This window comes from Bemisia tabaci, chromosome 4 (genome assembly GCF_918797505.1).
Source record: "Bemisia tabaci chromosome 4, PGI_BMITA_v3".
NCBI lineage: Eukaryota > Metazoa > Arthropoda > Insecta > Hemiptera > Aleyrodidae > Bemisia > Bemisia tabaci.
In genome coordinates, this window is record NC_092796.1 from 34,747,927 (window position 1) to 34,761,925 (window position 13,999).

General features: G+C 40.0%; 2 protein-coding genes across 2 annotated transcripts in view; one reads left to right on the forward strand and one right to left on the reverse strand.

Annotated features, from left to right (window-relative positions):
- Window positions 1-13,999, reverse strand: part of LOC109038250 (uncharacterized) — a 250,480-nt gene that overhangs the window by 87,409 nt on the left and 149,072 nt on the right. Inside the window, exon 3 of the mRNA XM_072299748.1 lies at window positions 12,676-12,716. The gene's annotated coding sequence lies outside the window, so the exon portion shown is untranslated. The remainder of the gene's footprint in view (window positions 1-12,675; window positions 12,717-13,999) is intronic.
- LOC109038342 (uncharacterized) lies at window positions 196-9,003 on the forward strand. Its single transcript, XM_019053406.2, has 7 exons — window positions 196-861; window positions 1,430-1,609; window positions 2,737-2,826; window positions 4,502-4,603; window positions 5,316-5,588; window positions 7,287-7,490; window positions 8,171-9,003. The coding sequence occupies exons 1-7, from the start codon at window positions 396-398 to the stop codon at window positions 8,686-8,688; spliced, it is 1,833 nt and encodes a 610-aa protein (XP_018908951.2). The 5' UTR covers window positions 196-395; the 3' UTR covers window positions 8,689-9,003.

Here is a 13,999-nt window from a genome sequence, read left to right on the forward strand (position 1 = left end):
TTTGGAGGCCGGCCGTTGATTGAGAGCACTCAGACGGATAAACTACTGTCATGAGGAAAATTTTACTTAGTCACCAAAATGAAAAAGAGAGAGAGAGAACGTGGAAAAAAACGCAGCTAAAACGACTTCATTAGTCCAAAAATTTCATCACGGTCAGTAATATTTCGCCGGCACAAATAGATGTAGTCGGTCCAAAAATCAAGAACAAGCGTCGGATATGATCGCAAACTTGACAACTCCGGGGATAATCCACTGAATTTTTTTGGCCCGCGATTTTCCTTTTACCCTAACCTTTTTATAACAACCCGTTTTGAATTTCATTTGCAACGACGGAGTCAAAACGGTTTCGTCTTCGTGTAGAGACCCTAGTCTCGTGTCCCCCAGAAACTCGCGACATGGGGTACGACGAAGTGGAGGTGTCGCGTATCATTTTCCGGGCGGTCCTAGTGGCCTCTCTTGCGGCCGGCATCGTGACCAGCAGTTCTTTGGGATATACCACGAGTGACGTGGACTATGGAGGTGATAGTATTAATCGCAGGGACGTGACCGGCAAGTTTGGCACCGAAGTGAAAGGGATAAATGAACGGGAGGACAAGGACGAAATTCTGGCTAAAATCGTTGTTCAGGTACCTCTTGATAGCGAGAATGTCACTTCACCTTCAAAAATTAAGGTGCGATCCTCTGAAGATGTTGTTCAGGTACCTCTCGACAGCAAAAATGTCACTTATCCTTCAAGAATTATTGAGGTGAGGTCTTCTGACGACAAAATCGAAGGAGAATCTTCATCAGAGGATCAACTTTTTGCAGAGGAAAAAAAAGGTTCCGACAATCTCCTGTTACCACGAAGTCCATATGCCAGCGGTAAGGGAAGCTATTATTTTCTTTCGATTTTTCCTTATTTTTCATTATAATTTATGTAATTTTAGTTTCGTAGAATAAGAAAAATGTTTCGATTATCACACCTTACCACGAGGCCTGTATACCAGCAGTGAGAGAGGCGATTATTTTCCTTCTTTTTTGTAAATTTTCACTTTATATTATGCACTTCTTATTTAATTTGCGAAATTTGTTTTCCGCTTCTTTTCTGCATCACCTGGGAGTGTAAGATATAGGCATATCAGCATGATCGGCCTAATCAGGTCTAAATCAGATATTGCCTTATTTTCTCTCATGTTTTACTTTTTTAATAGATCACCGAGCAAAGTTCTGAATTAAAAATGTGACATTGTCAAAATTTTCCTCACTTAATGTTTGTCCTGAGCGACGTTTCGGAGAGTTCGGGACAAAAATTAAGTTAGGAAAGTAGTTAATTTTTTAAATCTTAGCGATTGTATTCTTAATTAAAGTCCAATCTCGGTTCATTGATGAGCCTCGTCTGCTGAAAATTCCACATACTTTCATTGACAGTTTAAACTATCTTTGCCCTAAGCCGAAGAAGAAAGTGAGGAACCGTATCCAAATTATTCTCAGGATTATCGAGGAGGAGATATGTACCGAGAGGATTCTCGAGGAAGAGACATGTATGGAGAGGATTCTCGAGGAAATCAGCCTGGACCTTTAAAATACAGCGAGCAATTGGACAACGGTTATGCTTCTAGAAGTTGGACAAGTAAGTTTTACTTTTCCCAAGCAAAACAAATTTAATTAATATCCAAAAAATTGTATCTTTTCTATCCTAGCTACGGCGGTTCTGAATTTCAAATTTTGAAATCAAGCCCTTAATGTGTATAATATTCCAACAATAGGGAGGAAACACTAGGCAGTCATTGTAGCCTATACTAATATGGGCCCGTGAAACCATGCATGTTCATTTTTGAGAGGATCTGCGGATTAATTTATAAGGGAATGGTGATACTTTATACAGTATTTCTTTTTCAAACATTTTGAACATCGTGATGCAACATGAGTGGATTGGTGCGGTGTGTCCGCCGATACTACAACAGATCGGAACGCGTACTTGAGACATCTTCACATCGAAAAAAAAAAATACTACATGTATAAGTTAAAATATATTCTCTCATGAGAGCCGAGTGTGACTTTGAATAAAGCAAACCCAAGATATTTTGAATACAAATGCGATGAATTTTAGTGAAAATCTAGCTGAATATGAAGGGAAAATTGTGTTTGGAACGAAGGAATCGCGCGGAAGTGTGAGCATCAAAAAGAGCACAGTACGCAATAAAATGCACGGAAGTAGTCAGGTATTGTCTTGTCATCCCTGAATGTCGATGAATCGTAGATGGCAAAGAGAGTTCTTGGTTGAATACCTCTTTAGAAACCCCGTTTTAGAAGACTCCCATCTAGATCTTGGATAAATTTTATTGCAAGAATGAGATGGTTCGAGCTGGTGCGGAAGAACTATGGTGGCATTGGAGTTGAAGGGAGGGGAGGAGCTCCGTGGTGGCCCATATGAATTGCCGGAAAGTTTTCCGGCGCTATTGTCACCTCGAAGAAAGATTCATTTCAAATGTCCTTAGCGTGCAAATCATGGTCTGAAATTTTAACCAGATTTTCTTGAAAGTATTAGTAAGCGTTTAGCAATAATATCTGAAAATTGATATTTTTGACCTCAAATCCCTTTTCCCCGATGTATTGAGCTTCTTTCTTAGTCGGACACATGTTACCCGACGTGATTTTGAGGATCTCAAAATGAATTGACGAGCGACCTAAAGATTTCGATTTCTCAATCCTCATTTCGTTTAATGGTATGCAACAGCAATATAACTGTTCTTACAGGCTATCCTCCTGATGAGCACTTTGACGATGCTGAAGAAGAAGTAGAACACACAGAAAGTTACAATAAGCCCGAGTCCTTGCGCAGTAATAGTAAGTAAAAGCAATCCTCTCCTCCTTTCTTACTGTTTTGACGAGGGACACAGTCCAGCTTGTCCAGCCTCTACTGTAATGATCTTCGAGGGACGAAAAGCAGTTCCATCTTTGTCTCTCAGGCAGTCGTCCAGCAGGCCGATTATTGAAATTGATACGCAAAGCTACAGTTAAAGAAGACGAAAAAGAATTGGAGGAATCCTGTTGGTGGAAGAGGATGGTTGCAATGGGCAAAAGCGGAAGGTAATAGACTGAATGAACCTAGTTTATCAGAGGGGTACCAACCCACATTGAGTTGAAACTGAGAAGAAGAGGTTTGAAGTTTTATTCCTCCACGAGACTCAATCTAGAAAATAAACTTTATCCCCTCTTTTCATAAACCAATTTTTATTTTTCGATTTTGAGTTTTTGGCAGAAGAAAATATACGACTAGTGGAACTCACAAACATTCTTAACTCAATTTTTTCAAAAATGTGGGTTGGTTCCTTTCTGATAAACTCGGTCCAGTTAACGGTAACCCCACGAGAGACCCTATAGTTAGTTCATCATTTCCTCCCTCAATCTATACGAACCACCCATTTCAACCAACAGGATCTCTCCTCACTTCCTAAGTCTTCGTTGTCAATTGCTTTGTCTATCAATTTCAATAATCAACCCGCAGGTTGCTTGGGGTCTTGAATTCTTCAACTCATAGAAATTTTAGCTGGCCTTTCCTATCCATCCTCTCAATGTGTTCCGATCACATTTTTCTATGCACATCGAGGTCTATTCAGCTGTATTTTTGACTTGGCATATAAGTGCTTTTGGCAAACAAGCCCGTTGGTTTGCCTGTCCGCAAACATAACGCGTGCTATTTTTCCTAGGAATTCCATTTCTATACGCTCCAGATTGCTGTTTTGTACGTGCGTTTTACACGATTCTCTATTTTATCAGATAAAAACTTAATTAGGTGAAGCCTCATTAGCGCTGATATTTTAAAGCACGAGGTTTCCTGCAAGCAAGTGCATATTCAACTTTCGTGCATTAAGCCCATACATCCAAGTAGCTAGAAATACGGTGTGACCGCTGAGCAAGTTCTTTACTGCTTTTCAGCTTTATTTAGGCTTTCATGCTCATGATAGGTATGGTAAAAAAAATGAAAATATATAATAATTACTTCGATAGTTTTACTTGATGTGTGAAGTATGAAGTCCTCGCGATAGTCCTTACTAGCGCCATCTCTTTTTTTCAGGAAAAGCCACATTGATTCAAAGAGAGGATAATTAAAATAAATTCCGTTTTTGCAAATAAAGTACAGCCGCAAGAGGAATGTATTTTATTTTACATCTTAAAAATAATCCACGGAACATTGACTGAATTGCTCAATTTCTCCTGATCATCTCTGCTAATTATGGCGGGTATCTGGAGAATACGAATCAACAAAAGCTCAACTTGATACATAAAATAAATTTTGAAAAATCAATTCTCTCCTTTTCAATTTTGTTAGCTTACCTTTAGCTCGGAAACTGAACATGGACTCCGAAGTAGTTCGAAAAGCGTCTTAAGCTATACAAAATTGAGAGGTGAAGCGAGTTTTTTTAATTTTATTTTGCACTTCGTCGTAATCTTTTCCTGATTTCAAAAAGTCCCGAAGAGGTCGTACATGAGGAATGAATTTTTTGAACTATTCTCACAGGAGCATACGCCGGCGACAGATATGGCCCTCCTAGGCATGCTGACTATGATGAACGGGGAGCATACTTTGACAATTCGTACAGTTCCTCAAGCAGCCCTAACGGTACGTATAAATGGACGATTTCTCATTGAGTACAACGAAATATTGCCTAAAGTATTTTTCATTATTGCGCCTCCCATTAAATTCGTGTTGCATTGCCCCGCGCACAGCAACAGGCTAAGTTTTACGGGGCATTAGTCCCCAGGGCTTTGCAACGATGGCTTTGGACCGCTATAGGTAGGCACTCTCGGTAGGGGAAGAAGTCCGAGACCCCCTCGCCCCCCGAGATAAAGGGTTGACGTGTAAGATACCGTGGCAAATTTTTCAAATCTACATACATATGAGTCGCTTTTATAACGCTCTCTGGCGCTCTGCGACGCCTAACCGCCACAATCCCCGGTCCTTCCACATTTCATCAAGAAGTTGACACTCCCTCATCTCATTTAAAACCCCTTTTCAAATCCACTTCAAAAAAATATGATTCTAAACATTTTTGAGGTATTGCTAAAGTATTTGACGGCCGGGGACAACGGTCGCGGGGGACTTTAACTCATGAGCCCTGTCGTCAACGCTCTTGCCACATGCCCACGGCTCATGAGTTTGCATATTGCGGCGCTTAGTTCCTCTTGATTTAATGCAAAATCCTACTTTTTCATTTTGACATAAGGGATCACGCCCACTTTTACACTGTCTCTTATGCAGCTTTTACGAGCACACCCCATCTCTCCCACCCATCTCTTGTTCCTTTTTTAGCATAAATGCGTCCTTTTTACAGAATCATACGGCAGGTTTGAGCGTACTTACGATGAATTTGGTTCGCATTATGATAATGATAACTACGACGCGAGGAGGAGTTCCTGGGGCGGTTGGAGTGGCCCACCTGGACGCCCGCGCCTTTCGAGGACAATCAGCCCAAGACCGAGTCAACCAAAGCGCATCATGCATGTTCAGACCTGGGAAACATACCGGGGAACTTCTAATCCATTTGGACCTAATCGAGGAGTTTCCAACAATTGGAGCAGGGGCAACTCAATGCCTCCGTCGCGCGGTAATATGTTAATTATTATTCCCCAAGTAGGATTTCGACGGAAAAGTCGCGATAAATTGAAACTAAGCTGCGATATTTTTACGATTTTCTAGCGATAGATTCGCTAGGATTATCAACAACTGAGCGATTGTCTTCAATCTTGTCGCAATTTATGTCTATCAAATTGCGTTCGACAAAATCGAAATTGTATCTCAATTTATCACGATTTTATGTCTGATAAAATTGCTATATTTCGCCGTCGATAAAATCACGATTTTATCGCAAAATGCTATGGAATCACGATTAATTTCAATTGTGTATCCGACAATATTGCGATAAATCGACGTCGAGATAATCGCGATACATTCTCCGATCAAATCGCAACTTATCGCGATCTTTGCTACTTGGGGCGTTGGTCAACGTGCCAAATTATTTCACAAGACAGAAAACACCACATACGGTCATTCCCCGGACGAAGGAATGTATCTTCATCACGAGGATGCAAAATTGGTCTGCAGCCATTCAATTTTTACAAGAACGTACCGGTGCAGTTTGTGTCCCAAATGTTATGATTTTTGCATTAGTCAGAAGAAAACTCGGGGAAATTTTCAGTCAGACATGCCCAAAATTCTGCTGGTAAAAATGCGATCTGCGAGGAGAAATTTGGCAACATCAAAATGTAGTTACGTTCTTTCATAAAGGGAGCGCGGCGATGTGTGGCCCGAATACTGTAATTAACAGGATGATAAAGTAGTGCTGGGTCCACACGTTCCTACGGGGAAACCCTTCCAAAAAATTAGCATCAGATTCACTGAATTGACTCTAGAGTTTCAGTGTAAGTCTCGTTAGTATTGCAATGCATCTGCCTGGACTGAATTCTCTCCCCCTTAGGCTTGCACAAAAACACATCAGAGTTAATTTTGTACCTCTAATGCTAATTTTTGGAATTTTTTTTACTTTCCTGTAGGATAGCTTTGGACCCAGCACTATCCTATCATCCCAAAAATTATTTTTTCACACTAGTCCAGCAGATTCAGGTCTTATGGATCTGTGTTGAAGACGAATCAGAATTTTAAACGAAACATAAGAGGAGAATGAAGAACAGAGAAACGGGAAGGAAGAGGCAGAAACAAAAAATAATCAATTCTTATTATTCATTTTTCTTCCTCTTTGCCACTTTCTTCTCCTTCCTCTGTTTCTTTTCCCTTATTCTCCTCTCTTACTTCTACTCCGCCTCTTTCTCCTCCCACATCATCTTATTCTCATCATTTTTTCTCTCCTTCCTCCAATACTTGGATAGAGCTTATCAAAACCGTTACATCTACACTGCGGTGCTTCGAAATCTCATCTCATATTTTAATTTTTTGGACCAACATCCCAAGTCGAAAATTGTGACAATTTCTCTTGCCTTTGCATATTATGGTTATTTCCACAAAAATCTTAAGTGCTTTGGTTTCCTTCCAATATTAAGATAAGAGATGATATTTTGAAACTCTACAATCTTAGATGTGTCTGTTCTGCTTAACTCTATCTATTTGATCCTCCCATTTTTCCTTTCCTGCTTATGGAGATACGTGGTTTCGCACTTTGGCCATCGCTATGGTGGTAGGAGTCTTGGCAATTGAGTTAGACTTCGATCGAGTGTTTTTTCTTCATATATGTTGAGTAAGTGATCTTCATTGGGACTTTGCTAGTTAATATATTCTGATCGCGTTTCAGTTTTCAGCGCAGTGCAAGATATGGTCGAGAACCAATCAATGTTCTACGCGACCTTTCAATGCCCGGAAAAAGTCGGGAAATACATTTGCAAAATCAAATGCGTGGAGCGTGACGAAAAATTGACCGGGATCTGCGAGGCTGGCTACTGCACCTGCATTCTAAAGCAGCAGAAGAAGTTGAGGAAACAATTGACTAAACGCTTCAGTATGTATTGTGATTTTCTATAGTCCGGGTTTGGTGTGAAGAACTGATTACGAGTTCCCAAACTGATTGCGCTAGACGCACGATTCGTATTAACAGTAACTTTGAAATGTAACCAGCATTAAAATGCGTTAAAATGGAAATCTCAATACAGCGGGAAGAAGCTCAACCTTACCAGTGGATTTTCTTCACTTTTTCATAAATATTCACAGTCTAGTTCAAGGAGTTGTTTTTTTTTATATTTCTTCAAAAAGAGAAAACACAAATGGAGATTAATAACTGTTGTAATCAAGACACCCACATTTCAACGCCATCAACATGCGTTGTACACTGAAAGAAAAAGTTACGGGCTACATAGACATACCGTCCGTTCCGGGCTCGCTGAGGCCGAAAGTTCCGGGTCCTGGAGCCGTAGTTTCGAAAACTGCGGGTGCTACACCCGGAATTCGTGGCTTCCGAGCCAGGAACATGGACGGTATGTCTATATAGCCCGTAAGTACAGCTTCAACGGCCGGAGTTTTTTTTTCGGTATGAATTTATGTACTAGTCGTATCTAAAATCGACCCAAGCCGGGTAAAATTTCTTTATTGCTGTATATTATTTATCAATATTGCTTGATTTGGCGTTTTACCGTAGCACAGCAGTGCATGAGCGGCAATAACAATCATACTCATTTGTTTCAGTGGCTGCAATGAACGGCTATGACACAGATTGTTCCAATTACAAGAAAACCAAACATTGCAAACGATTCTGCAAAACTCTGACACCGGACAAAACCTTCACCGGTTTGTGCAAAGATAACCATTGCCAGTGCATAACCTACCCGAAGCTCCCGGAAGCGAAGAAGACCGCCTGTAGGAAAGCCATCAACAAGCTAAAGCAGTTCGAGGACCGAGCTTTGAAACATTTGGGGATCAAACCGAAACCTCTTGCAGCCTTCACCGAGAAACAGGTGAACGCAGCCACGGACGAAGCCATCAAGAGGTTGAAGGCCAACAACTCGATGGACAGTTGCACTGGAGAGGATATCAATAATTTAAGAGGCATTATACTGAGTCTGTCCCAAGGATTCAACGCTCTCAGAGGAGACCAAGGCTTTGCTGAAACGCCTGCGCCTGCTGCAATAATTTCAGTAAAACCGCCGAGTGCATCTCCTGAGAACGCTGAAACGCCTTCTGCAACTATCTCTATTAAACCGTAGAATGGTTTCTTCTGGAAAGATCTCCGGGAAAAAACTTTCGACTATTGTGAATAGAAAATATTTGTTTCTATTACAACGAATGCACACCAATGTGTCTTAACTGAAAATTATCACGAGTTTATAATTTTGACTCATCAGTACCTCGTTTTATTCAAATTATATAAAGAGCAGCATAACTAGTGACAGATTTTGTTGTTTTTTCTCCCAATCGATCAACCCGTTACTCTCTAAATAATCTGTATTTTTTTCTAAGCTCAACTTTTTGCAACTTCCAATCTTAAGATGACACAAGGTGAAGACCGCAATAAGCTACTAAAATTATTCCTTTGCATACCAGATGATGTGCAGTATGAAGTACAGTGGAAATGCGCTTCTTTACTCTTAGATTTCTAAAAAAATATTTCTAGGTCGTCCAGCGAAAAGTTACAACGACTTAGAAGCATTTCCAAAGTCTTGAAAACCCAAATCTATTTTGTTAAAATAAAAAATAAAAAATTCCACCAAACTTTTGAGTTACACTAGGTTTATTACTATCATTAAACATATTGTGTCTACCAAATCAGTAATTCACCAATACAGTGGTGACTGTTCAATCTCGCTACAGAAAAAACTTAAAAAAGGCTACAATGCCTGAGAACATGCATCGTAAAACCTGTACATGCCCTGTCACAATGAATAGTGGTTAATTTTGTTAAGGGCTCTGTTGGCCTGGATTTTTCCTTGGCACATGGGCATCGTTTGAAATGCTCCCAGCGTGTTATCATTAACGAAGTATTCACTGACTTTGCAAATGTTCTCGACTCACCGTACGGTTGATTTTTGCCTATTTTTCCAAAATACTTGCTCCTGCTTCACATACGGCGATCGCACATAGTTGCCACCCTGAGAAGAATCAACCGTGAGGTCGCCTGGACCTCTAGACAAGGTGCAAATAGGTCAGTTACGCTGGTCACAGAATTGTGTTTTGATGCTTGATTCTTGTAGATCAACTAAAAATAATAAGATCCGTCCAAACGGCAACTTTCCACGTTCAATATTAACCGAGATATCGCCCTTTGAGAGGTCGGGTTTTTGACGTCATCCACCGCGGTAGTGACACTCTTGGTCTTCCACCTGGCTTTCATCTGTCAGTGTGACGCACATTTGCATCAGTTACACTTGACGTAAAACTCGAATAGAAGTAAGGTGGAAGAAACCAAGGGTGTCCGTACCGCGGTGGATGACGTCAAAAACCCAACTTTTCAAAGGGCCATATCTCGGCTATTCTTGAACGTAGAAAGTTGCAGGTGCTGCTGGGTTCCTCCTGAGAGAAGGCGCAGAGGGAGCCCGATGAGAGGTTGGAGGGAGGGAGTTGAAGCAGAAATGTTAAGGTGCTCAATGCCCCAAGGTTTGTGGTTCGACAGAGAGCAGTGGAGGTTAGGAGTCGTAGAGCGCGAGGGAGTGCTGTAAAGCAACCTATATATGTAGGAAGTTGCTGTTAAGACAGATCTTATTATTTTTAGCTAATCTACAAGAATCGAGCATCAAAACATGATTCTGTGACCAGCGCAACTGACCCACTTTAGCAATCTGGTACATGATTCTTAACCAAAATATTACTTAGAGCACGATTTAAGGAACGAAAATTAAACTAAGAGAGCGGTTATATGAACCGAACACTATACGGTTGATATTGAACACAGAACTTTCGGTTCATAAGACCGAACTTTAGTTTTTCAGTGATGCCCGAAAATCCCGTGCGAAGCACAGATATTACCGTTAGTCTTACATTAAATTTAACAACCATATAGAGGAAAGGTAGTAGAGACGATTTTCTGAGAGAGGAACATCACCAGTTCTTTGTCCGTTGCTTTTTTTTCTCTCTCTTTTTTCTCCCTACATCCCCCTTTCCGCGAAAATGCGTCTATCACTTCATGTCGGCGTGATAAGACCTAAATCTGCCACCGCAGATCGAGCTCCTCACAGTAACCGCGAGTGCCATGCGGCGGAAACAAGGAGATTTTTTCGACGCTTCGCGGGACGTTCGTCGGGCGGTCCTGATGGCTGGCATCGTAGCCGGCGTCCTGTTGGTCCACGCCATGCCCGGCACCGGAGGGAACCACCATCCCCCGAAGAGTGGGGTCGCTGTTGCCTACCTTTCAGGCGGTGATGTTCGTGCAGATGGAGCTGAGGGTGGTTTGGAGGGACGTGTCGGTGGGAAAGAAATCCTAGCGAAAGTTCTACCTCTGGTTTACAACGATGGAGATGTGAGGATGGCCTCAAAAAGTGGAGAAGAAATAGCCCCTGACGTTGGAGGAATGTTCCCGGAAAGTGGAAGGGTTGCTGCTGAAGACGCCGGGAGGGTTGCCGGAGTTGGAGATCCGATTGCTGGAGATAACGAAGGTTCTGCGAATCTTTTGATACCACGGGGTTTGCGAAACGGTGAGAAAATAAATGGCTTTTATTCATACTAATTGGACTGCATTTTGCAATTTGGAACTATAAATTCTGGCTCATCTGTAACAATACTTATAAGCATAGGGAAATTAATGGCACATACGTTGTTTTTGTACGGGCTAGAATTTATAGTTCCAAATTGCAAAATGTAGTCCATTTGTTCTTTTCTAAGTGGCCATGAACTCGTCACCTTCCCGGCAAAGTATCACAAGCGCCATTTTTACCGAAATTGAGTTATGAATAGTTCCGAAATAACGAGATGCATTTACATACGAAAATAATCATTTTTTTTACAACAAATATGTAGAAATATGAATAAAAGTCGATTAAAGTTGATGTACTTTCGTATCACAAGCGCCATTTGGGAGAAAAGTATCACAAGCGCCAAGTTCGGCAACCGCCTACCTTTCTGATTGTTTTACAATTTTTGTCACGGCAGTCTTCGGAATGACTTGAAACTAAATTATTTTCGCATGTAATTACATCTCGTTATTTCGAATATAATATTTTTTTTAGACTAAATATAAATAAATATTTAAAATACTCCATTGAAGTTGACGAACTTTCGTATCACAAGCGCCATGTAAGAGAAAAGTATCACAAGCGCCAAGTTGGGAATAATCGCTCATCTTTGAGATTGATTTTCGATATTAGTATCAACAACTTTTGGAATGACTTGGAGCGATTCGTCACTTTTCGGCCGAAGTATCACAAGCGCTATTTTTATTAAAGTTGAGTTATGGGTAGTTTTGAATTAATAAGATGCATTTTCATACGAAAATAATATTTTTTTTTTAGATTAAAAATGAAGAAATATGGAAAAAACTCCGTTAAATTTGATGGGCTTTCGTATCACAAGCGCCAATAGATTCTCAGAGTGCCCCGAGAAGCCGATATCACAAGCGCCAATTTTCAAAGAAAAAACCCGTTTTTTTAAAGAAATTTTATTAAAATTCGAAGCAGGGAGGTGTGCTGGATCTATATTTCAAGTTTCAAGCCAAACATCCGTCTTTTACGGTCGCAATTCAGTTTTTTGTGTCTCTTGAAAAGTTGGCAAAGTGGCGCTTGTGATACTTTGCCGGGAAGGTGACGAACTAGTCATGAGGCGTGAATGATCGATTATCGATTTGAAGCTATGGTAAAGAATCAATTTTTGTGGTGTTCGTTGTAAACGCCTTGTTTAGGGATCCTTTTAAAAGGTTTAAATGGTAGATAAATTGATATATTGCTAAGTACACCACGCTACTGGGAACTAAACTGAGAGAAAGCTCTGTTATTTCTCTATTGTGTGAATCGATCACCTATTTTAGAGAAAAGAAATATACATTGACATTATCGTTAAGATAACGAAAACAAATGGACTCCCAAATTTATCTTTTTTATATAAGGTTTGAAAATTAGATTTCGACCCCCTCTCCCAAACTTATGATGCAAATTAATATCACGAAGGACAAACGCCTAAAAAGGCATGTGTTCATGCAATTCTATGCGACAAGGCATTAAATGGATGGAAACGTATATTTTTAGGTCTTACGGATAATCACAACTCACCAAAATCCAAGTGGGGTGACCAAGACTGCAACATCCGAATTCTGGAACATAAATAACGACATTCGTGTTAAACTTAAAAATTTTGATGGAGTTAGGTGAATTTTTTTCTCTCGATAGAGGCTGTAAAAATCTCTCGTGCAGCGTTATGATGTATTGGGTTGGGTCCAGGAGTTTATTGAGTCATTATCGATTTGCAGCCAGTCCTGGGACATCCAAACTGGTTGAAAAGTCGTCGAGAGGACTTTTCCTCTCAATTATTACTGTAATAAAAATTAACTCAAACCATTCACTTTTTTACAAGAATTTACCCGCGCGATTTTTTTTTCCAGTTTTTTTTATTTTTGTATGAGATTACACGAAAAATTAGTGACATTGTCCGTCAGAGATTCCCAGAATTCTTCTGGTAAAAACGAAATTTGTGAGGAAAAATTTAGCAGCAGTGAAATTTAGTTACGTTTCTGCCTCAACTCCAGGGAAAACTTTTACATAATCATTTGGCGACAGTAAAATTATTTCATAATTGCTGTCAGTTATCATGACTCCATTTTTTCTTAAAAAAAAAACTCCACAATTTCGATTCGATAAATTCTCCAATTATTCTTAGATTTTTAAATGCTTTATCTCCGGTTAAAATTTTGTCATAAAATGAGTGCTTTACAGAATAATTTGATTTTTTTTTATCAATAATTTATATTCCCAAATTAAGTCACCGGAGCGACCTTGAACCAATGAAAAGAGTATAATATTCATCAATTCGAGTTCGACTAAGCATGACTAAGGAAATCAAGGGCTGTCGGTATGAAATCAAACAATTATGCTTTGGGTCAGGAAACGTATGCGTCCACTTCTGCACGTAATTTTCTTACGCCTTAACAGCATCAGGTGTTATTAAGATTATCTTTCACGTCAAGAAACAAAAAAAGGGTTCAAAATACTGTCTTTTTCTCTCAGATGATGCTGATGAAGAGATGCCGGACGATGATGAAGAATATATCGGACCAAAAGTGCCTTGGGGTGATGGTTACGTTTACACTAGATCGAGACGAAGTTCTCACGCGAATGGCAGCGTTGCTGGTAAGATTAGCTTCCAAGTGAACATAGAACCAAAACCGGTTAAATGGAAAGTGTATACTATTTCTTTTCCTTTATTTATTTACGGTTTTGTACTTTTTTTTTTTATTTTTTTATTTTTTTGAGAGGCCCCTGAATTTCTCTAATCACAGATTCCCTCTACTAAATTGGGGAAAAGGGGACATGTACAAATTTACGGGTAAAACTTCTCATCCGCCCGCTCATAAATGAATAGGATCATATTATTTCATCC

Bases quoted from the DNA above. Each gene is read 5' to 3' on its own strand.
- LOC109038342 (XM_019053406.2), top strand. From the start codon at position 396: ATGGGGTACGACGAAGTGGAGGTGTCGCGTATCATTTTCCGGGCGGTC. The intron at 862-1,429 runs GTAAGGGAAGCT...CTTTGCCCTAAG, and splicing joins ACGAAGTCCATATGCCAGCG to CCGAAGAAGAAAGTGAGGAA. The intron at 5,589-7,286 runs GTAATATGTTAA...ATCGCGTTTCAG, and splicing joins CTCAATGCCTCCGTCGCGCG to TTTTCAGCGCAGTGCAAGAT.